This window comes from Pelophylax lessonae, assembly GCF_965119305.1.
Source record: "Pelophylax lessonae genome assembly, chromosome: 3".
Classification (NCBI taxonomy): domain Eukaryota; kingdom Metazoa; phylum Chordata; class Amphibia; order Anura; family Ranidae; genus Pelophylax; species Pelophylax lessonae.
Window position 1 is genome coordinate 27,540,381 of NC_138770.1, and position 25,173 is coordinate 27,565,553.

Consider the following 25,173-nt stretch of genomic DNA (forward strand, 5'->3'; position numbering starts at 1 on the left):
ACGGACTTGTTCGGGAACGAGCCGGGGTGGGAGCACGCCTCCGCGGGTGCGCGCTCGCCCGCTATTGGCTCACAAGCTAGTGACAGGCTAGTGACCTATATATACGTCACTTTGCCTGGCCGGGGCTGACCGCCGCAGTATATGTACTTGCGGCGTTCGGCAACCGGTTAAGTTTCTCTAGTTCAGTTCTAAGTCTATCTTCTGTTAGCCATGGCGGTATTTCCTGAGGTGTGTTGTTTAGTTTGGCCTTACAAGCTGGGTTTGTGTAGCCCCCCGATTCTTTTGTGAAGACTGAAGAGAAGAAATTATTTAACATTTCCGCCTTTTCCCTGTCCTCTGTGGCCAAATCTCCCTTGTTGTCTTTTATGGGGCCAATGTGTTCTGGCCTCGCTTTCTTACTGTTTATATACTAAATAATTTTTTTTTTTTTTTACTCTCTTCCGCTATATGTCTCTTGTGTTCTATTTTATCCGCCTTTATTTAGTCTTTACATTTCTTATTACACTCTTTGTAATGCTTGAATGCTGCCAATGACCCCTCAGCCTTTTATTTTTTGAAGGCCTTTCCTTTAGTATTAATATGCATTTTTATGTTGGACTTTAGCCACACAAGGTTTAGTTTTTCTCTTTTAAATGTATTTCCCTTTGGAATGCACTGGCCAATCCCTTTGTTTAGTATGCTCTTGAAGCACTCCGATTTTTCCTCCGTGTTCTTTGTTCCCAGGGTTCTATCCCATTTGATATTTTCTAGCAGAGAGCGCAGTTTTGGGAAATTGGCTCTTTTGAAATTGAGTGTTCTTATATTACCCTTGTTTTTCCGATTACTATAATTAATACTGAAACTAATTGACCTATGTTCACTGTTTCCTAAGTTGCCCCATATTTCTTGCCGAATTTTTGCCCCGTATTTCTAATGTCTCAGAATTCCCAACACCGCTCACCTCTCCTGTCAGCAGCTCCATCATCTTTTTGGTGACTTCTAGAATCTTCTGCATGTTGTGTCTCTCAGGGTTTAGGGAGTCACATGGAGGCACTGTGATGGTCATATGATCACCTGACTTCAGAGGAGAAAATTTCTGTATTGAAGAACCAATAGGAAAATCATGTTAGAATCCCAGAATCCTCCTCACCTCTCTGGTCAGGTCTGTGTATTATTATTAGAGATAAGAATGGTATCATGTGACCTCCCAGAATCCTCCTCACCTCTCCAGTCAGCAGGTAGATGATCTCCAGGGTGAGGTTTAGTATATTCTCAGTCATGTGACTCCGGTCCTCCTCCATCCTCATTGGTGCCATCATTTGATCTATACAGGTCTCCTTGTAGATGGATAACTGAAATGAAGGTAAGAATTATTTGGATGGTATTGGTCACAATAATATGTGGATGTGAGGGGCGGTAATAGGAGAGTTGCTGTACAATTAAGAACTTCTGTCCCCATGAGAATACATTTAGGCCTCTTGCACACTGTAGCTAGAAAAAGCTCAGTACAGATTTTTTTTTTTTTTTGCTAAAATACAGCCCATCAAGGCCTCTTGCACACAATACTCCTGTTTGAGCATCTTCTATTTCCATATTTTTTTTTTTTTTTTTAATGTATTTGCGTGTATTCAAGCGTATTGGTGTGTATTTGGGGGCATGAAGGCTTAAAATACTGACCAAAAATGTAGATTTTTCTATTTTGTTTTTACTGAAGAATGCACAGCGCTTGTTTACACACCTGTGTGCACAGGCACATTACAATTAATGGGCTTTATTTTAGCTCAGAGAAAAAAAGAAAAAGCTGTACTGAGCTTTTTCAAGCTGCGAGATGCTCAAACAGGAGTATCGTATGCAAGAGGCCTTAATGTGGACTGTTTCGGGTTTGTTACATTTTGGAGGACCTTGGACCCTCCTAGCCTGCCAGATCAGAATTCCCCTTTTCTCTGTTGGATTTGTTTGGTTTCTGAGCTGATTTGCAGCTGAAACAGAACTCCTCTAAGAACAAGGGCTCACCAACGAATGAAGGAATTCCCTTCTTCATCTTACATAATATTCCAGAACAAATCACATGACCAGTGGGACAATAAGATGGTTAAGATTGCCAGTTCTGTAAGGTCTGAAAAATAAGTGCAGGTGGGGTGGGAGGACTACCCCCTCAAGGTTCTCAGAGTCCTTCAGACTTCAGTCCTTCAGATACATTACATACAGAGGTATATACCTACATATATACAGAGGCCCCTAAAGTCTTCCAGCTTTAATAAACCCTCACAACCCCTCAGCTCCTATACTTCCCTCAGAGCCCTCAGTATTTTCCTCCCTCTGACACCAATGATGGAACATATTCTTCATTTCAGGCTGTGGAATGTTTTTTTCCTCCTGACCAGCAATGTAAGGGGCTCTATGCTCCATACTCCTGACCCCTACGCTCCATCATTGTGTTGGCCGCATATTGTAATGATTGCCCATTTGCTGCCTGTGTTGTGTAATAATTGCCCTTTGTAGGCCATGTATGGTCAGGATTAGAGATGGGCTTGGGCGTGTTCGAGTTTGCACGTGCCCGATCCCGCCAGGAAGCCGACACTGCAGTCCACTAATCACAGGCAGTGGATTGGGAAATGTCTCACTGTCTGTGATTAGCGGAGTGCAGTGTCGGCTTCCTGGCGGGATCGGGCACGTGCAAACTCAAACACGCCCGAGCCCATCTCTAGTCAGGATGGTCATTGTCTTGTCTATTTATTGTCAGTGTTGTTTGTTTAGAGGAACATATTACTAGAATTTATCTCCAAAATGAAGAGAATGTTCCGGCCCCGAAAGTGGGGAAATGCTCTCACCCTGAAGGGGTTAATCTAGGTTTCCACACTACATATATATCATCATCTGCTGGAGATAAAAGACGTCACAGTGACTATGGAGGAAGAGGACGGACATGACGGGGGGGGGGGGGGATTACTGTGTGTAAATAGAAAATAAGATCTTATTACCTCCTCTGCTGCCTCTTCCATCAACGTCTCCTCTCTACTGCCTCCCAACTCACCTCTCACCCGGAACTTCCTGTCTGTACCTGACATCACTTTCTGTCTGTATTCCATAGAGACTTCCTGTCTGGGTAGAAGTGAGATCACCACCTTGTGGAACTCAGTGGAACTGCAGCCCTGAGAACCGTCTGGTAGTGTGAACACGGCCTTGTGCTGTGTGTGTATGGACTGTATATCCTTCCCCTTTCTCTCCTCCCTGAGTGTGTATGAAGAGGCGGAGCTCCTGCTGGAACAGCGGTCGGAGGAGGAAGCCGAGTCTAGGAGGGAGACTGACAGAAAGCACAGCAGACTTGCAGGAGTGAGCGAGGAGGATCCAGTTCCTTTGCCATCGGAGGTGAGGAGAGTGTGAAGGATGTTTGTGACTCTGGTAGCTGAAAAGCTGAGAGTCATATTGCTCTGGTAAGTGGGGAAGCACTACTAAGGGGGCGCCCTCACCATCACGTGTGTAAGAGGTGGAAGAAGGCGTGGCTATACTACAGCTGGCACAGCTTGGAGCACGGAGAACTTTCACACCTTATCAACTTTTCATTCATTTGTGGATTTAATTTAGCAAAATGAATTCATTGAAGTAGATGCAAAGTGGAAGCAGTGGACATGCAGAGAACACTATATTGAGCACAAATTATTGTATGATTACATGAATTTTCACAGGTTTTTAGTTTATTTAATATAGCAGCAACTATTATGATATGAATGAAGTGGAAGTGTGAAGTGGAAGCAGTAGATCTGTAGAGAATATTATTTTAAACACCTAACACTTTATAGATGAATGTATCCACATATTTTAGTGTTTATGTACTGTACACTGATCAGCCATAACATTATGATCACTGACAGGTGAAGTGAATAATATAGATTATCTCATTACAATGTCATCTGGAAGTGGGCGGGGTATATTTGGCAGCAAGTAAACATGTTTTCCCTGAAGTTGTTGTTTTTTTAAAGCAAAGAAATGGGCATTGCAGTTTGTTGTGTATGGGGCTGCAAGGGATGTGGGCAAAGAGATGGCACCAGGATGCATTATGGGAAGAAGACAAGCCGGCAGAGGCAGTGTGATGCTTTGTCTGGTGGAGTTCTGGTGGGTGGGTATAATGTTCTGGTGGGTGGTATAATGTTTGGGTGGGTGGTATAATGTTCTGGTGGGTGGTCATAATGTTCTGGTGGGTGGTGTAATGTTCTGGTGGGTGGTATAATGTTCTGGTGGGTGGTGTAATGTTCTGGTGGGTGGGTATAATGTTCTGGTGGGTGGGTATAATGTTCTGGTGGGTGGGTATAATGTTCTGGTGGGTGGGTATAATGTTTGGGTGGGTGGGTATAATGTTATGGTGGGTGATATAATGTTCGGGTGGGTGGTATAATGTCATGGTGGGTGGTATAATGTTCAGGTGGGTGGGTATAATGTTCTGGTGAGCAGTAAATGAACACACAACTTAGTAAGATAAATAAAATGAAATAAAGGAAAAAATAATTCCACCACCATTTTATTCTCAGCAGAGGAAATAGATACTAATAGGCTGCAGGAGATCTGCTTCATTTCAACCCCCTCCTTTTTTCTTATCAGATCTCCTGCAGCCTATAAGCACCCATTTCCCTTTCTGTGTCTCAACAGATCTCCTGCAGCCTATTAGCACCCATTTCCCTATTAGAGAATAAAATTGTCATAGTTCCAATGTTTTATGTCACACGATATTAGCGCAATGGATTAGGAAACAGAAAATGTCAGTAAAAAACCCAGTGCAGGTGATTTTGGGGCCACAGACACAATCTATCCCCCAATTCATAGATTCCTAGAAGTCAATGAAACCCCCGACACTCCCAGCTGAGAACAATGAAGGAGATTACTGTTCCAATCCTCCAACCAGTTTTCTGGCTGGGAAGGTCTGGGAGTCAATATTTCCCCAGCTGACCAGGAACAATGAAGGAGTTTACTATTCAAATCCTCAACAACTAGTTTTCCCACTCGCTATTTCCCTAGATGACCCCTCCCCTCATATCCATAAATTTCGCCCTCTTATAATCAAAGTAAAAGATGTGTAAAACAATAAATTAATACCCGCGCTGTGATGAATAAATATTAGTGAATTATAAAATTATATATATATCTATCTAACCTGAAGCTGCTGCTCACCAAGTAAAAAACCGGGGAAGACTAAACGACAAATAGGCAGCGCTAGCAGGTAAAATCTATAAATAAGTGCTGAATGGTAAAAAATAAGGTATGATGTGATGAAAATTGTACTAAAAATTAAGTGCATATAATTCAATTATAAAATCATGAATGCATAAATTACTACAACGAATATGGTTAAATGTATGCACAAATCAGAAAATTCATAAAGTGCAACAAGAAAATATATAATCCAGTGTCCACAAATTTTAAATAAAGTGCAAAATGTGTTTAAGGTGCAGTCCAAATTTATATTCTTCCAAAGAAGTTTATGGTGCAAAAAAGTGCTCAAAGTCCAAATAAAGTGCCCAAGTGCTCTTCAAAGAAAGTCCCCCTGTGGGGATGCACTCACCAAATTTGGGATGTAAATGAGCCTTAAACATATATAATCTTCCGCTTAGAAAGTCGGGGCAGCCATACGGGGATTAAAGGTTTCCCTTGTCCTGATGGATGGATGGCTGCAATCCTTTACTATGGGCTCCTTATTAGCTCCTCTCCACTCTCTCCCAAATGATGTGATCAGAAAGAAGGAAAGAAGCCAAACATCGTGAAGCCCGTAATATATTTATTATAAGTTTAAAAAAGTAATGGTACTCACAAAAGTAAGGTATAGTTAGGCATTAATCGGTAAAAACAGCGATGTCCTTCTCTTCCGTGTCCGCTGCCGGCGTGCGGTTCACGGTGGTTAACAGGAAATGACGCTGTAGCGTACCACTGCCCGGAAGTGCGTCGACGCGTTTCGCCCGCCTTGTGGGCGTTATCAAAGACGTGTCTTTGATAACGCCCACAAGGCGGGCGAAACGCGTCGACGCACTTCCGGGCAGTGGTACGCTACAGCGTCATTTCCTGTTAACCACCGTGAACCGCACGCCGGCAGCGGACACGGAAGAGAAGGACATCGCTGTTTTTACCGATTAATGCCTAACTATACCTTACTTTTGTGAGTACCATTACTTTTTTAAACTTATAATAAATATATTACGGGCTTCACGATGTTTGGCTTCTTTCCTTCTTTCTGATCACATCATTTGGGAGAGAGTGGAGAGGAGCTAATAAGGAGCCCATAGTAAAGGATTGCAGCCATCCATCCATCAGGACAAGGGAAACCTTTAATCCCCGTATGGCTGCCCCGACTTTCTAAGCGGAAGATTATATATGTTTAAGGCTCATTTACATCCCAAATTTGGTGAGTGCATCCCCACAGGGGGACTTTCTTTGAAGAGCACTTGGGCACTTTATTTGGACTTTGAGCACTTTTTTGCACCATAAACTTCTTTGGAAGAATATAAATTTGGACTGCACCTTAAACACATTTTGCACTTTATTTAAAATTTGTGGACACTGGATTATATATTTTCTTGTTGCACTTTATGAATTTTCTGATTTGTGCATACATTTAACCATATTCGTTGTAGTAATTTATGCATTCATGATTTTATAATTGAATTATATGCACTTAATTTTTAGTACAATTTTCATCACATCATACCTTATTTTTTACCATTCAGCACTTATTTATAGATTTTACCTGCTAGCGCTGCCTATTTGTCGTTTAAAGTAAAAGATGTGACAACATCTGTGATAAATCGACGCGTTTCACCTCATCAGTATCCAGTGATCAACCATAAAGTGATATCAAAGTCCATCCAACGTCTCCTTCATACTTCAATAAATGATATCTCCACCAATAAATGTCTCCAAACCCTCCAGAGCTTCCTCCTCCGTATCTCAGTATATGCTCCAGCAAACCATGTGTAGTGGACTACAAAACACCTCCTTCCCCAAAGACCAATTGTGTGCTCTCTTGGTGCTCACACTCAGATTGTGCGCTCACCAGACCTCCATCACTCTCCTAATAAGTGGCTCCACAATAGCTTTGGACGAACCCTGACTGAGAAAGACTGGACTAGGCAGTAATATATTTCTCCCCCCTTGGTGGGAGTGGAGATGACCCATCTATAAGGATATAAGCATATAAAGTACATCCACACACAGCACAAGGCCGTGTTCACACTACCAGACGGTTCTCAGGGCTGCAGTTCCTCTGAGCTCCACAAGGTGGTGATCTCACTTCTACCCAGACAGGAAGTCTCTATGGAAGACAGACAGGAAGTGATGTCAGGTACAGACAGGAAGTGATGTCAATACAGACAGGAAGTTCCGGGTGAGAGGTGAGTTGGGAGGAATTAGAGAGGAGACGTTGCTGGAAGAGACAGCAGAGGAGGTAATAAGATCTTATTTTCTATTTACACCCAGTAACCCCCCCCCCCCCCGGTCATGTCCGTCCTCTTTTATCTCCAGCAGATGATGATACACACATATATTGTGTGGAAACCTAGATTAACCTCATATATTGCAATAAGGGAATCTATGATCTGCATTTTTATATCATATTACCAGTTATTGATGATTATAAATAAAGTTTTATATGAATTTAGTGATACAGTAAAATCTTGGTTTGAGAGTAACTTGGTTTGAGAGCGCTTTGCAAGACAAGCAAATTTTTCAAATAAATTTTGACTTGATATACAAGCGATGTCTTGATATACAAGTAGCGTCATGTATAAAAATAAGAGAGGAGCCTCTATAGTGTAGCAATATGGTTACATTTAATGAAGGTTCAATATTTAGCAACTCACATGGTTGAGGATTAAAACAGGCACATCTAAGAATGGAGGCATCCGGGGTAAAGCTGTCCACATAGACCATCTTCTGCACTGCCATCTTCATCATCTATTCCCCGCTGCACTCCACGAGTGATTCAAAGTCTCACTTTCAGATCACTCTACTGCAGGCTATTCTTCCCGGTCAGGATTGCAGACTGACAGTGGTGAGAGTCGGTGGTTCAGAAGATGGTCTATGCGGAGAGCTTTACCCCGGATGCCTGCATACTAAGGTGTTCCTATTTTAATCATCAACCATGTGAGTTGCTAAATGTTGAACCTTCATTAAATGTAACCATATTGCTACACTTAGAGGCGCCTCTCTTCTCTCTTATATTCTGTAGCTCTGCTAGATTTTGCTTCTAATCCCCTTGGGAAGGCTGCATATTGTGGATGGACATTTAATGGTTACACAACCTATCACATTGCTATAATCTTTGTATATAGACTATAAACTGAAAGACTTATGAATAAATGTTTGTGGAACGAATCATCTGAGTATCCATTATTTCTTATGGGGAAATTCGCTTTGATATAAGAGTGCTTTGGGTTACAAGCATGTTTCCAGAACGAATTATGCTCGCAATCCAAGGTTTTACTGTATATGATAATATAGAAGATGCAGTTCTTGGCTATAAATGATTAAGGAATCTGGACGGGGGTTGGGAACACTTTTTAAGACCTCCTCACCTACCAATAGCTCTCCTGGACAAAGATTGGTGATTTTCAGTCCAAACACATCGGATATCACCAGGTTAGGAGAGCGCCCTCTCTATTTATATCTAAGTGGTATCCGGTCCGCCATCCACCGGAGTATCTGTGACCGGGTACCTGGTGGTGGATTCGCTCTTTTGCTCCTTATGCTGGTATTCCCCATTTACTGCTATAGAGATGTCTGTTGCTTCACAGGCCCCACAAACTCTGTGGGACTACAGAGCCCAGCACACCTAGTCATCTACATCCGAGTCTGCCAGATTACCCCAGGAGTTGTCTGACACTTTGTTATCAGAAAGTTTTATTGGAACTATCGTGTTGAGGATTGAGATATTTTGTCCATAGTGCAAGCGCTGCCCAAACATTTATTATTTGTAGATTAACCCCTTCAGGGTCAGAGCATTTCCCCATTTATGGGGCCGGAACATTCTCTTCATTTTGGAGATAAATTCTAGTAATATGTTCCTCTAAACAAACAACACTGACAATAAATAGAGAAGACAATGACCATCCTGACCATACATCACCTACAAAGGGCAATGATTACACCACACAGGCAGCCAATGGGCAATCATTACAATATGCAGCCATCACAATGATGGAGTGCAGGGGTCAGGAGTGTGGAGCATAGAGCCCCTTACATTGCTGGTCAGGAGGAAGAAAACATTCCCCAGCCTGCCATGAAGAATGTTCCATCATTGTCAGAGGGAGGAAAATACTGAGGGCTCTGAGCAGAGGCTTAACTAGAACCTTCAGGGCCTTAGTGCAAGAAACCATGAGGGACCTCCCAGACCCACTGGTCCCAGGCTCTCTCCGTCAGTTAATTTCCCATTGGCTAATGTTGGAGGGTGCTGAGCCCACATTGGTGGCAGATCAGGGACAGCAAGGGGGCTCTGTATGGAGGGGACTCTGCAAAGGCTGAATGCGCTGCACAACCTGTTCTTAGCAATCCTTCTTGGAAAGTCTGGCACAGCTTGGTTTCTTCCACCAAACAGTGCCTCCTGCCCTCCAAATACTTCTAGGAGACCAAGAGCTAATACCAGCCTTTTACCCCAAGCATCATACACACACAAGATGTTGAGGTAGAATCAAAGGAATGACTGTTTATTGAACAGAAATACAGGTGTTTTTGTTTTTATACACTTCAAAAGTAGGTCAGTCACCACATGAACAATAAAACTAAATATTTACCCAAAACATCACACACTGGTTTAGATAATGAGGTAGATTTGACACTAAACGAATCTCATCATATAGGAACCTCCAAAAGTTAGCCAACAGACAGAAACTGTACGTGACTCAATTAAATATGGGAATTCACATCTAGGAGGCACACAATGGGAGAGACACACATATCACCCCACCTCAGACTGTCCGGCAACAGCCTACAACAGTCTATGAGTCAAAACTCATGCAATGTTCCAGCAGTCTGAAAAGGTGCAATACATTTATCTATAGATCTCTTGAGGGATATCTTCGATAAATCTTTCTGCCCCAAGTGAAGGAGCCTCTCCAACCCAGTCTGCAGGAGGACCACCATATTCCCTCTGACTATTAACCTGTAAAAGATTAATATTACACCTCTCCATCCACTCCAGAAGGGAAGCCTTATTGTCTTTATTCAGAGAATTAATCCAAGCCTCGCTATCAGCCTCCAATATGGGGTTGTCTATTATTAGAGAATGATCTGCTCTCTCAATGTGCCATAATCAGTGGGTAGGAGGCTTGCCTCTAGTCCTCTACAAAAGTCTCTGTCTCGGTTGGGTCTGTTACAGCGATCACTGGAGGAGCCTCCACTAATCCCGGGATTCTTTACTCCGGTAACAGGATCCTTCCTGCGGTCTTGGTGCCACCCCCCCCCCCCCACATTGGTGTAACACCTGGGCCAGATCGCAGGTGTGACTTTTATGTGAATTTCACGACGGCGGTAGTTCAGCCACTGGTTCTGAGTAAACTAGAGGAGCTGAGGTACCTCTGAAGAATTAGTGGGACTAAAGGACTCTGAGAGCCTCTGAGGGTTGATTTCAGGGGGGATAGTGTAGCAGAAGGACTCTGGCGGCCTCCTAGTAAGTGATAGGGGTGAACAACTCTAAGAGGTTAAATAGGAACGTTGAGAAAGAACATGGACTTTAAAGGCACTGGGTATATAAAACATAAACATTTTATTAATTCACACTTTTAAAACGCCAAAAGAAAAAACAAAATTAACACATACTTTGCCTCAAAAAAGGTGTGAATGCACAAAACATCTAAAATATATAGCAATCACATTGCTGTGTTATAACGAACAAGTACAGATTATTGAGGTAACATGGTAAAGTAAGAGATACTTCACATCGGGACGATCCCCCGAAGGTGACAGGTAGATGTGCTGCCTTCCCAGGGAGATTGAGCGATGTGTTTGCACATAAATACAATATTTAATTGAGCCAAGTTGCTCGACATGTTTCGCATTAAGCTTCTTCTGGAGCTAGTAATTCAATGCTCTATATGGTGATAAAATATAGATCAATTAGATCTGACCTCTGAGAGGTTAGTGCGGCTGAATTGCTGTGGGGACCTGTGAGGCACGAAGGTAAGAAGGGGCTTTTAGGCTCATATGGGCTCTTGGTCTCTGAGGGTTCTCCCACCCCACCTGCACTTACTTTTCTGAACTCCTTAAAGAACTACTACCAGCAAGTGAAGGAAGCCTTCATAATCTCACTGGTCAAGGAATATGTTGCAGGACACAAAATAGACCAAGAGAAAAACCCCTATCAAATATTGTCCTTTTCCTACCCACACTGGGCTGCTATTGGAGAAAACAGAAGAGACTCCTCCCCTACAGCTCTGTACTCCACCAGCTATCCAATCCCGTCTCTTACAGCAGAGAGTGACAGTGACATCACTCCTGTCAGTCAGCAGGCTGCCGGAGATTGGAGCCTTGCAGCCGGAGTTCTGGCTATTATCCTGATTAGCTGCCAACTCCGGCCAAAAGTCAGCAAGTTCCCCTTCCTGGATATCATGATGACCAGACATTGACCTCACAGCCCTGCCTCAGAGGAAACAATTCAAAGGAAGGATTGTATTTATCATTCCTTATCTGCAGATCTAATACTAATTATATCCAATTCATAAACAAAAACAAACCCAACAGAGAAAAAGGAATTTCTGATCCGGCAGGTCAAGAACCCAGAACTTCAAAAATGTAGCAAACTCTAAATAGTCCAAACTAAATGTGTTCCCATGGGTGCAGTAGTTCCTAAATGTACAGCAACCCTCCTATTACCCCCCTTACATCCCCATCCCCCATTGTGTGACCAATAAAATCCACATACTGGTAATTCTTACTTTCTTTTCCCAAAGTTATCCGTCTACAAGGAGACCTGTATAGATCAAATGAGGATGGAGGAGGACCAGAGTCACATGACTGAGAAGATACTAAACCTCACCCTGGAGATCATCCACCTGCTAACTGGAGAGGTGAGGAGGATTCTGGGAGGTCACATGACATCACTCTTATCTCTATTAATAAAACATAGACCTGACCAGAGAGGTGAGGAGGATTCTGGGAGGTCACATGACATCACTCTTATCTCTATTAATAAAACACAGACCTAACCGGAGAGGTGAGGAGGATTCTGGGAGATCACATGACATCACTCTTATCTCTATTAATAAAACACAGACCTAACCGGAGAGGAGAGGAGGATTCTGGGAGGTCACATGACATCACTCTTATCTCTATTAATAAAACACAGACCTAACCGGAGAGGAGAGGAGGATTCTGGGATTCTAACATGACATTCCTATTGGTTCTTCAATACAGAGATTTCCTCTTCTGAAGTCAGGTGATCATATGACCATCACAGTGCCTCCATGTGACTCCCTAAATCCTGAGAAACGCAACATGCAGAAGATTCTAGAAGTCACCAAGAAGATGATGGAGCTGCTGACAGGAGAGGTGAGCGGTGCTGGGAATTCTGGGACATTATCCAGTAACAGACAAGGGATGTGTCTGGATGGTGACTGTATCATTGTGTGTGTCAGGTTCCTATAAGGTGTCAGGATGTCACTGTCTATTTCTCCATGGAGGAGTGGGAGTATTTAGAAGGACACAAGGATCTCTACAAGGACGTCATGATGGAGAATCAGCCGCCCCTCACATCACCGGGTAAGAGGAGACTTTATTGTAAAGGAGAGAGCAGTACGGAGGATCCACCTAGATCCCCCATCATCTGATAAACACATAGAAACAATGTATTCAGTCAGTGTGTGTGTTTCCTACAGATGGATCCAGTAATGGGAACCCACCAGAGAAATGTCCCCGTCCTATGTATTCCCGGGATTCCACACAGGAAGGTCACACCATCCCTCACCATCATCAGGTAGATGAGGAACAATCACTGATAGTATCATTAGGATCTGTACATTATCTGCATTGTTACCATTGATGTCATTTTTATTATATATTCAGAGTGGAAACCTCGGGGATGATAATATTGTTGTTAAAGAAGAGTATAAAGAGGAGGATGAGGAGTATGAAGTAATGGAGTTTATAGAAGGACACAAGGATATGATGGAGCCACCTAATACCAGGAACCCACCAGAGAGATGTCCCCGTCCTCTGTATTCCCGGGATTCCACACAGGAAGATCACACCATCCCTCACTGTTTCAAGGTTGGTGGGGAGGAGAATATAGAACGTGGACTCGTGGAGACGATGTGTGGATTCTTTTTGGTGAGGTCACAATAATAATTATTATGTCATACAGATGTTATTATTGATCTTTCTCTTGGTTTAGGGTGAAGATCCGATAGATATAAAAGTTGATGTTAAAACAGAAGACAAAGAGACGTATGAGAGGGATGATCAACATTCTGCAGAGGTGGATGGAATAACGGGGACATCAAAGATCAGCACAGGTGGGTCCTTAACATTAAATACATTACATACTCCTGACCCCTGCACTATATACTCTATATTGTACATTACATAATTCTGATACTATATAGTCCTATCTGTTGTATCTTATACATTAAGTTGTACATTACATAGTCCTGCTCTCCCCTCTACCCACTGCTATATACACACATAATATGGATTCTCTTTTGTTACACCCATTTCCTACCAGCTGGACATTTTATATCTGATGATCTGATTGGAGGACAGACTTTTACATGGTGATAATAATGTGATAACATCCTCCAACTTAGGAACCTTAAACAGAAAGTGATAATGAGGGAGGAGTCAGTAACCCAATGATGGAGATCTTCAGGATCAGTCCAGTCTTCATCTTGGTTGTTCTCCCCCCATCCTCACTCTCTGACCTCTGGTGGGACTCAGCCCCGCTGTTATTCATGACTAAATCATGGACTAAATAAGGAAGTGCGGGACTTCTTGTGTTGGGAAGATGGCAGTGAGTGATAGAGGGGTGGGGACACTCGTCCTATAATCCCCTCATCACTGTCACTCCTATAAAAGACAGTTCTCATTGTTTCCTCACTCTCTGACTAAGGTCCATGAATAAAGAAATGAACTGGTAGAAGATCAGAGGACCCATTTACTAGTTACCTTGAGGGTGGAATTGTAAGATCCTCAGAGACAAAGCTGCCTGATGTGGGCGGAGTCCTGCTTTTGGAGAACCAATCGGCTCATGTCTAGTAATAATCTTTGTATTTCTATTTTAGTAGATGGACGGGAGATGAGGAAAACCTCAGAGGATTGTCTCACTTTGTCTCCAGACTGTAAAGTGGAAGATGAGGACATCACACAGTATAGTCCAGGAGAAAACCCGGCTAACTCAAATGTCCATCCGGCACCACACAGTGTAAATGGACCATCGTATTCCTCTTATCCTGAGGAACCTCAGACTGTGAGGGACGGTGCTGGACCATCGTATTCCTCTTATCCTGAGGAACCTCAGACTGTGAGGGACGGTGCCGGACCATCGTATTCCTCTTATCCTGAGGACCCTCAGACTGTGAGGGACAGTGCCGGACTATCGTATTCCTCTTATCCTGAGGAACCTCAGACTGTGAGGGACGGTGCCGTCCTTCCAACAGATAAGAGGTTTTTCTGTACTGAGTGCGGGAAGTGTTTCCAATCTACATTCCATGTTAATAGACATAAAAGATCCCACACCGGGGAAAAAACACATTCCTGTCCTGAGTGCAGGAAATGTTTTTCAGGGAAGTCCAATCTTTACAAACATAAGAAATCTCACAAGGGGGAGAAGCCATATTTCTGTCCTGAGTGTGGTAAATGTTTTTCACAGAAGTCCAGTCTTTGCAGACATCAAAGATCTCATAGGGGGGAGAAGCCGTATTCCTGTTCTGAGTGCGGGAAATGTTTTTCACTGAAGTTCTATCTTGACACACATCAGAGGACTCACACAGGTCAGAAGCCGTATTCCTGTCCTGAGTGTGGGAAATGTTTTTCACAAAGGTCCAGTCTTTCCACACATCGGAGATCTCACACAGGGCAGAGGCTGTATTCCTGTCCTGAGTGCGGGAAATGTTTTTCAGTGAAGTCCAATCTTTACAAACATCAGATATCTCACAAGGGGGAGAAGCCCTATTCCTGTCCTGAGTGTGGGAAATGTTTTTCACAGAAGTCCAGCCTTTGCAGACATCAGAGATCTCATATGGGGGAAAAACCGTATTCCTGTTCTGAGTGCGGAAAATGTTTTTTAGTGAAGTCTCATCTTGACACACATCAGAGATGTCACACGGGGGAGAAGCAGTATTCCTGTCCTGAGTGTGGGAAATGTTTTTCACAGAAGTCCTATCTTTACATACATCAGAGATCTCACACAGGAGAGAAGCCGTATTCCTGTCCTGAGTGCGGGAAATGTTTTTCACTGAAGTTCTATCTTGACACACATCAGAGGACTCACACAGGTCAGAAGCCGTATTCCTGTGCTGAGTGTGGGAAATGTTTTTCACAAAGGTCCAGTCTTTCCACACATCAGAGATCTCACACAGGGCAGAGGCTGTATTCCTGTCCTGAGTGTGGGAAATGTTTTTCACGGAAGTCAAATCTTGACACACATCAGAGATCTCACAGAGGGGAGAAGCATTAGTCTTGTCCTGAGTGCGGGAAATTTTTTTCTCAGATGTCCCATCTTTTCACACATCAGAGATCTCACACGGGGGAGAAGCCGTATTCCTGTCCTGAGTGCGGGAATTGTTCCTGACTGAAGTCCTATCTTCCTGTACATCAGGGATCTCACACAACCCTCGAGGTGTATGAGTGCCTTGAGTGTGGAAAATGTCTTCTATATGAATGTTGGTGGACATGTGTGGAAGAAGCACACCATGATATACACCTCAGATATACTCCATGGCTGATCTTCATCATGTAAGAAACAGTTTCATGGGTGTGGAAATTTTTGATAAAACGACTTATCCAAGGGACTAAATCGGGGTCCCAATCTACTTGCCCCTATGACAGTCTACTTGTCCCTTATAATGAAAAGAAATGGCTGCACTCAGATGTGGTCAAAATCCAGGTTTATTAGACATCCCAATGTGGCAAAAAAGTGGCAAGGTAGACGCGTTTCACACACTAAGATATGTGCTTAGTCGTTACAAGGAAAAACTGGTATAACATCTCGATATATACACACACATGTGTTCAATAAACAATTAACAATTGATAATAGGTGGTACAAGTGAAGAGGTAAACCATTATCCTGGATTGCAGGTGATACAAAAACATCTTGATTTCAGTGATGAACAATGTGAACAATTCGAATTGCATAGTGTATGGGCATGAAAAAAAACGTTTTTATATAAAATCCTAAAAGGAAAAGAAACAAGTGCATGTGTAGATTGGATGAAACATGTGAATGAGAAAAGAAACTTATATAAAGTATAATAATAAAAATTGTTAAAAACAACCTATGCAATACAATCAATAAAACATGAATAAGCACATAGGTGTAAATACATGAAATGCATTATGGATTATCCGCTATATATATATATATATATATATACATATGACAACCAACCATTCCCCCATAAAAGCAAAATCATAGAGAAATTGAATGGCCAGGAGTGTGTAACATCAGATAAACCACCGATTGTATGTATATCTGACCGTGTATGTGAGCGGAAAAAAGGAAATATATATAAAGAATTGGATAAGACCAATAGATATATATATCTAAGAACATATGTAAATAGAGGGCGAGACAAGAGAAATGTATATGAATGTAAAATGAGTCACATATATTATATTATATTAATGAATACTAGATAGTGGGATGTTAAACCGTCTATAGCATAAAACAAACTATGCTGGTCTCGTATATCGTTTATTTTGCTTTATAATATTTTATTTTGTTGTTATTTTATTTTATTAATTTTATTTTATATATTATAGGTATGTGTGGATCTAAGATTACAATGGTACACAAATAAATAAAGCACTGCCGCATCCTGAGAGGGATAAAAATAGAATAAAGTAAAATAAAATAAAAACTTCACCAGGTGTTGCAGTGATTTATCGAGTGTATCAAAGTAGAAAGATTCCCCGCTGGAGAAAACAGACTAATCCTCCGCGGTATGTAATGAGAGGGGAAAGAGGAGAAGCCCTATGCGTGTTATTATCAACAAAATTATCAACAAGGTTATAAGTACATATCTATATGGACATGAATCACATCATACAAGATATTTATATATATATATATATATATATATATATATATGATTGATGCACAGGGTGGTCTTATTCATAGAAATGGGTCACATCCCATTCAAAGTTCATACCTTGTGGTATACGGGTCTATAAATGAAAAATCTAAAAGACCTCTCTTTTGCATAATAGCCAAAAGGTGTCGTCGTCCCAACCACCCCCCGTAGGGGTGATTTGATTTTTTCGATAATTTGTATTTTCATTGCTGTATTGTCCCCATTATGGTACATATTAAAATGTTTAGCTACATTAGTTTTGGAGTTTTTGGTCACACTATATAAATGTTCATTGAACCGGTCACGTAAACGCCTGATTGTCCTGCCCACATATTGCATATGGCAAATGTTACATAATTGGTTTTATAATTAAAGATATGATTAATGTTGTAACTTTTAAAAAACTATACACTAAACTACACACCATGCCAAGCTCACTTTCTCCACCCCCTACAGCGCAGAATTCAAAGAAGTCAGAGACATCATTTACAGATATCTTCCCATGTTATGCGCCGATGAAATATGTGCCAACATACTTCAAGAAGGCACTAATGTGGTTCCCCGGCGTGCCCCCACTGTTGGACAGGCACTATCCCCCAGTTTCTTCTGTAGAAATGTCCCTAAAATGCCTACTTGGTTACACTTTAAAGGGAACTACAAATGTGGAGCCAATGGATGCCCATGTTGCAGCCACATACTAACGGGAAATCAATTTACTTCCAATCATACGGGTAAAAGTTACAACATTAATCATTTCTTCTTCTTTAAGAACAATGTAACATGTTCCCGAAGGTGAACTTCTCCCCGCACTGCTGTCACAAAGAGGGCTCGGATCGCTGAGTCGCTGCAGGAACAGGAACATGTAACATGTACCCGAAGGTGAACTTCTCCCCACACCGCTGTCACACAGAGGGCTCGTATCGCTGAGTCGCTGCAGGAACATGTAACATCTTCCCGAAGGTGAACTTCTCCCCACCCTGCTGTCACACAGAGGGCTCGGATCACTGACCTGCTGCAGGAACAGGAACATGTAACATGTACCCGAAGGTGAACTTCTCCCCACACTGCTGTCACACAGAGGGCTTGGATCGCTGAGCCTCTGCAGGAACAGCAACATGTAACATCTTCCCGAAGGTGAACTTCTCCCCGTACTGCTGTCACACAGAGGGCTCAGATCACTGACCTGCTGCAGGACCATGTAACATGTTCCCGAAGGTGAACTTCTCCCAGCACTGCTGTCACACAGAGGGCTCGGATCGCTGAGCCGCTGCAGAAACAGGAACATGTAACGTGTTCCCCAAGGTGAACTTTTTCTTTAACCCTTTCACTGTCAGAGTTGGTTTTACATTTTTTGCCCACATGTTTAACAATTCATTTTAGGCCTGAAGATTATATAAATCCCCCAAAACATTAAATCATTTCTAAAAGCAGACACCCTAGAGCAGTGGTCCTCAACTCCGGTCCTCAGGGCCCACTAACAGGCCCGATTTTAAGTATTACCTTGGGGAGATGCAGACTAGAGTACTGCAATCACTGAGCAGCAAATGATATCACCTGGGATGTATTTCAGTTATCTTGCAAACCTGGCCTGTTAGGGGCCCTGAGGACCAGGGTTGAGGACCACTGCCCTAGAAAATAAAATAGTGGTAGTTCCAATTCTTTATGTCACACAATATTACCGCAAAAGTCCAGGAAACGCAAAATATCAGTAAATAACACACAGTTCATTTTAGGGGGCACAAAAACACAATAAAATACCCAATTTTTTCAGTAAAATATAAAAGCCGAGGTTGCACCGAGTAAATAGATACCCAACATTTCACACCTTAAATGTGCCTTCGCCTGTGAAATGGTGACAAACTTCAGTACCCTATATTTTCTATAGGTGACGCTATAAAAGCCCCTATAGGTCATCAGTTTAGTGCTATGGAGGAGGTCTGGTGCTAGAATTATCGCTCTCATTTCGGTGTGTGCAGCGATATGTAACGTGTATCACAATCAATGTTTTCAGGCGTAGGCGCCCCAAGTGCTGCGTTTATGTTTGTAAGTGTGTATATGTGGGGGTGGGGGGGGCATCAAAAAGTGTTTGGAGGGGGGATTTTATGTGCCTGGGTGTAACTTTAATTTTGTACGAGTAAAAAAAAATGTTTTTTTTTTACTTACATTTTTTCATACACATGTCTATTATCCTGCTAATCTTTATAACTCATGACCAGCTGACTTTGACCCCGCCATTTATCATGGTCTCCTTGCTATGTACCCCAAGCGTTGTGTAAGTGGCACAGATGTTAATTTACAATGTTATAAAATTATATGATTGCTATGTATTTTTATTTCCTGTAAATTTCCTGTAAATAGAGCCCTTAGTTCCTTGGCCAGGCATGGCTTCATACAGACATCTGAGGTCCTCCTCATACACCGGTGAGTACAGTACACACTGAAGGATAGAACGTCATCAAAGCAACAATAATAAAGCTACCATTCATTTAAACCTGAAATTTTGCATTTGGCCATTAGATGGCGCCAAGTATGATAGATGTTAGCGCCATCTAATGAAGAAATGTAACATTGTTTATTTTCATTTGATGGAAAACTTTCACCCAGCTCAGCAGATCCCTTCATTCCTCCAATACCCCCATTGACTCAGAAGGAATGTACATGCATTGTCACCGGGCAGATTACTATGTAAATTATTTATGAATAGACCCCTAAATGTCAGGAGACATTTATATAAAGATGGGAAGTATGGAGCAGATAAATGAATAGACCTCCTAGCAATGTTATTACCAGGCTGCAGCTAGGGGGAGCTCTAATGTGACCACAGCAGAGTGATCCCATCTAGCTCACATTAACCCTTTCACTGCCAGAGCTGTTTTTGCATTATTTTTGCACACATGGTAAAATGCAGATTTTGGGCCTGAAGATTAGATAAAACCCCCAAACATATATTTTCTGAAAGCAGAGGCCCTGGAGAATAAAATGGTGGTAATTGTTAAGGTGTTCCTTGTACACAAATGTCACCTTCATATCCAGGTTTATTTTCTCTTTTCCCCCATTTTCTATGTTGTGATCTTTTCTACAATACTTTGCTATTCATAAAATAGTGGAAAATTAGTGTAATAACCACAACAACACCTCTCCATTCACATTGGCGCCATGATGAAAATATATAAACAGTAAAAAAAGTGAAAAGATGTGCAAACATCACATTCCAAACATTCCTCAAACAAAGTCCATTAATAAGTGTGAGTAAAGTTCTCCGCTTCCTTATATAAACACCACTTAGTGCTCGTGTCATCCTTCTCCCCTCTGGGGGGCGCTCACCACAACTATATGCCTCCCACCTCCATGGGTGGGAACACACACACATTATACACAATGTTTGGGTAAAATATAAAAGATGAGGTGTGAGGAGTAAATAGATACCAAACACGTCCAGTAATAAAATTGTGTGCCTGTGACTAGGGCTGCTGAATATAATCGAAAGATCGATGCATCGCGATTCGACCCTTCGCGATTCTGCATCGATGCGGGTTGCCGGCATAATCGATTAGGAAATGACGTCATCAGCCGCAGCCACGCCCTATCGCGCAAGGGAGAAAAAGTCACAAGATCGGCAGCGGATTGGTGGGTTAGTGGCGGGAGCTTAATAAAAAGGCTCCGCCCCTCCCCTTCCGTCTCTTTGACCCGGGCCGAGGCGCAGCAAGACATCCCCCGCGTGTATCGGCGTCCCACCTGCGGCCTTGCAGCCAAGAAGCCAGCCAGCCAGCCAAGCCACAAGCCAGAAGCCAGTCCACACTCCACAGCACAGGAGCGAGGAGCCCCAAGTGCGTCCCCATCGCAGCCAGCCAGCGCCGCCAGCCTCACCGTAGCCGACCGTCCCAGGCCCAGCCACTGCCAGTGACGCCAGCCGCCCGCCACAGAGCAGCACAGCACCTGTCCTCCTCTGCAATGCAGTGCACAACAACCCACACAGTCACTCAGCAGCAGGTATGTACTAGTCCGAACAAATAATTATATAATCATGACATTCATGGGGGTCTCGTCTGTATCTCTGGGGGATGTCTAATGGGGGGGCTGGGACAGGGGACGGTCGGTCGGGGCCCCGGGGTACTGTTCTGCTGTGGCAGTCTGGCAGCCAGGGGGGCTCTCTCTGAGTGTCAGTGGGGGCCTGGGGGTCTCTGTCAGTGTCAGCTGTGGGGGTCTGGGCAAGGGGGGGACTCACTCAGTGTTTGTCAGTGCTGTGGGGGATTGGGGAAGGTGTGGGACAGTGGGACATCCAGGTCTCTGTCAGTGTCACTGTCAGCTGTGGGGGTCTGGGCAAGGGGGGGGACTCACTCTCAGTGTTTGTCAGTGCTGTGGGGGATTGGGGAAGGTGTGGGACAGTGGGACATCCAGGTCTCTGTCAGTGTGTCCGGCTGTCAGCTCAGCTGTGGGGGGAGGGGGGTCTCTGTCAGTGTCACTGTCACAGGCAGCTGTGGGGTAAGGGGGGGCCCCGGGGGTTTTGGCTCAGTGCATGCATAAGAGGGAGTCTGACAGACAGACAGACAGTCATATTTTTTGAAAGATGTTGCTTGGTTGACTTGTTGCGGCTTAGTTTACAAGTGGTATTTTTTTTTTTTTAAACACTGACAGAGTTTGGTAACTTACGTCATCCGTCTCTGTCACATACGTGGTAGTATGGTGGTAATGGCAGAAGGAGAAAAAGATCGAAAGATAAAAAAATGCACCTAGCGTTTTAAGAGCAAACATCTGGGCACATTTCGGATTTTACGAACACACAGGGAAGCGTGAGTTGGACAAGACACACGCCGTATGTAAAGCCTGTCACACAAAAATTAAATACCTAGGGAATACTACGAACTTGAGAAACCATGTTAGCCGTTTTCACTGAGTTAGTAACACCTGTCGCCACCAGCAGTGCCACCACTGCCAAGGAAAGACTGCTAGACCCAGATCAGCCAAGAATTGATGCCATACTGTCAACTTATCCGCCCAACTCAGAAAAAGGGAAGAAACTAACCAAAGCTGTGGCAGCTTTCATCGCCAAGGACCTACGGCCTTACTTGGTTGTGGACAACGCCGGGTTTCGCTACCTTGTGAAGACGCTAGAGCCACGTTATAAGATCCCATCACGCAGTCACTTTACAGAAAACGTTATACCTGCACTCTACCACGACACCAAAGCTCAGGTACTTGCGTCAATGAACCAAGCCAGTCGAGTCGCAATAACCTGTGATTCATGGACTTCAGTCACAACGGAGTCCTATGTTACAATAACAGCACATTACGTTACTAAGGACTGGCAGGTCTTGTCACATGTGTTGCAAACAAGAGCCATTTATGAGTCTCACACAGGTGCTCATCTGGCAGAGCTACTGTCTCATGTCGTGGAAGAATGGCAGCTGTCTGATAAATCTGTAGTGCTTGTGACCGACAACGCGAACATGATAGTTGCAGCTCAATTTGGTAAATTTCCTCATGTTAAATGTTTTGCCCATACACTCAATCTTGCATGTCAGCGGGCACTGAAAGGGGACACGCTCTCCAGGCTTCTCGCCAGAGTGCGACGAATATCCACATTCTTCCATCGCAGCACTAGAGCAAGCCACTGTCTAAAAGAAAAACAGAAATGTCTGGGCCTGAAGAATCATAAGCTAATAACTGATGTGCCAACAAGATGGAACAGCACATATGACATGGTCGAGAGGTTCTTAGAACAACAACCTACAGTTTGTGCCACCTTGCTGTCTCCAGAAGTCAGAAAAGGAGAGTCTGATCTATGCACTCTCCATGAAACAGATGTGTCAAATGCAGAGGACGCTGTGAGTGCATTAAAGCCAATGAAGGATGCAACCTTGCTGATGTCAGAAGAGCGCAACCCAACAGTGTCTCTCATTGCCCCTCTAAATGCACAACTGCTCCAGAGCATGACAGACACCATGGGAGACACACCCATGACCCATGAGATCAAGAATGCCATCAAAACAGATCTCCTGAAGAGGTACAGCAGTGAGGCAGAGAAGAAGATCCTTCATACAGCCTCTGCACTGGATCCTCGCTTTAAAGGACTGCCTTTTATTCTCACAGAGGAGGAGAGATCGGAGATATACAGAGGAGTGACTGAGGAGGCTGCATCTTTGGAGGTAATTAGAATTTCATCATGTTTCCTCCCAGACAGCTAGAAGCTCAGCTACATTGTGTTGTGTAATAACATGCCCTGATTCACTGATGCGGCGTGGGAAGTGGAACTGTATGGTATGGATTACCGTGCAGTTTTCCACACTTCATCAATGAATCACACTCTTAGTCAGTTCAGCTCTTCTTATACTATTATCTTTTGTTCAAACACACAGATTACATCTAATAGAAGGACAAATGTGGATGAAGTGCCTAGGGAAAAAGCAACTGTTGAAGAAGAAACAACACCCATTGAGGACAGCCATTCTCCTCCCAAAAAAAAGGCCACAACATGGCTGCTCATGACTTTGCTGGGGCAGTCTTTCACTGAGGGTGCAATAGAACCTAAGACCCCCTATGCCAAGGCAGGAGACGAAATGGAAAAATATTGTAAAGCCCCACCTCTGCCTCTCACTGAGGACCCTTTGAAATGGTGGCGTGAGCATGAGGTCATATTCCCCCTCCTCTCTCAGCTGTCAAAGCAATACTTATGTATCCCAGGTACAAGTGTATCTGCAGAGCGGGTTTTCTCTACTGCAGGAGATGTTATAACAGCGAAAAGAAGCAGTCTGAAACCTGAGCATGTGGATCATCTAGTGTTCTTACAGAAAAACCTACATGTTCCCAAATGCTAAGCACTGAAATAATTACTAATTCATGTTTTTAATGAATTAGTAATTACTAATTCAATCTGCCGCCAGTCACCAGTCAGTCACATCACCAGTCTTATAGAATAGAATATGCCATCAGACAGCAACAGTCTGAGCATATAAACAGACCAGTAAGTGTGCCATATCCTAAAATTTGCTGATTTAAAGAACATGGAAAATTGGGAAGAAAGGATTTTCTAGGCACATACCGTAGATTAAAATATAATGTTTATTCAATTTTCACAGACAAAAATGAAAAAAAGGGGGAGGAGCAAAAACATACATAATGAAAAAATACAATGTAAAAACCGATTAGGGCCTTGATGGCTTACTAATCATCTAATAGCACATACAGCGGAACTCATAAAATGTGGTTCTTGACAGTTACATTACTGTTAAACATGACAAGGATGATGGATAAATAGCGGAGATCCTGTCAGAGATCAATCCAATGGCAGGCACCGTTGAACACAAAGTCAGAAAAATTATGACAAAGAGTAATATTTCAAATGCTCAACATGTTTCGCCTTAAGAGAGGCTTCATCTGGAGCCTACTTGTAAATATGTAGGAAAGTTCTGTATGAAACAAAGATGTGATAATTAAACACATGTTTTCATATAAACAAATATCATATATGTTGTTATCTAAGGTTTAGAAAATCGCATGTATGTTAATGATGACCCATCCAGTCACCGGTTGGGGATATGCATGCAGATGAGCGGCACAACCACCAGTGGCGCAACGGGTAATGCACCCCAGAGGCACACCCAATGATCACATGTGGGGGACCACAGCGTAATAATGGATAAATACCTGTTTATTAGTGATACTAAAAAATAGCAAACAAATAACAAAAAAATAGCAGACCAGCAGGTAAAAGCGTATGGTATTAACCTACCTGAATATTTGTTAGGCAGGGCATAAGTCACTGCACTGTAATTGCTGGTAATTAACGAAGGGACACTCATGGACCAGTCAGAGCTTAGTATAGTTTGCAAAAGGGTAGCCCAGGGTGGGTATAAACCTGGCTGCCATCTGGATTAGGATATAATGGTATCCATTAGTCTCAAACTGAAAAACTGCATCAATAGGCCACTTAATC

At 43.0% G+C, this 25,173-nt stretch overlaps 2 protein-coding genes across 2 annotated transcripts in view; one reads left to right on the forward strand and one right to left on the reverse strand.

Moving 5' to 3' along the window:
- Positions 1-25,173, reverse strand: part of LOC309550260 (uncharacterized protein) — a gene marked incomplete at both ends in the record, with an annotated part of 1,652,360 nt that overhangs the window by 1,485,063 nt on the left and 142,124 nt on the right. The window lies entirely within an intron of this gene.
- The window catches only part of LOC309549845 (uncharacterized protein), a gene marked incomplete at both ends in the record, with an annotated part of 51,338 nt that continues 38,612 nt past the window's right edge, over positions 12,448-25,173 (forward strand). The window contains 9 exon segments of the mRNA XM_082250344.1: positions 12,448-12,501; positions 12,588-12,711; positions 12,828-12,925; positions 13,015-13,218; positions 13,343-13,463; positions 14,229-14,575; positions 14,627-14,974; positions 14,977-14,985; positions 15,152-15,550. Of these exon segments, the coding sequence (XP_082106470.1) occupies positions 12,448-12,501; positions 12,588-12,711; positions 12,828-12,925; positions 13,015-13,218; positions 13,343-13,463; positions 14,229-14,575; positions 14,627-14,974; positions 14,977-14,985; positions 15,152-15,550 (1,704 nt within the window).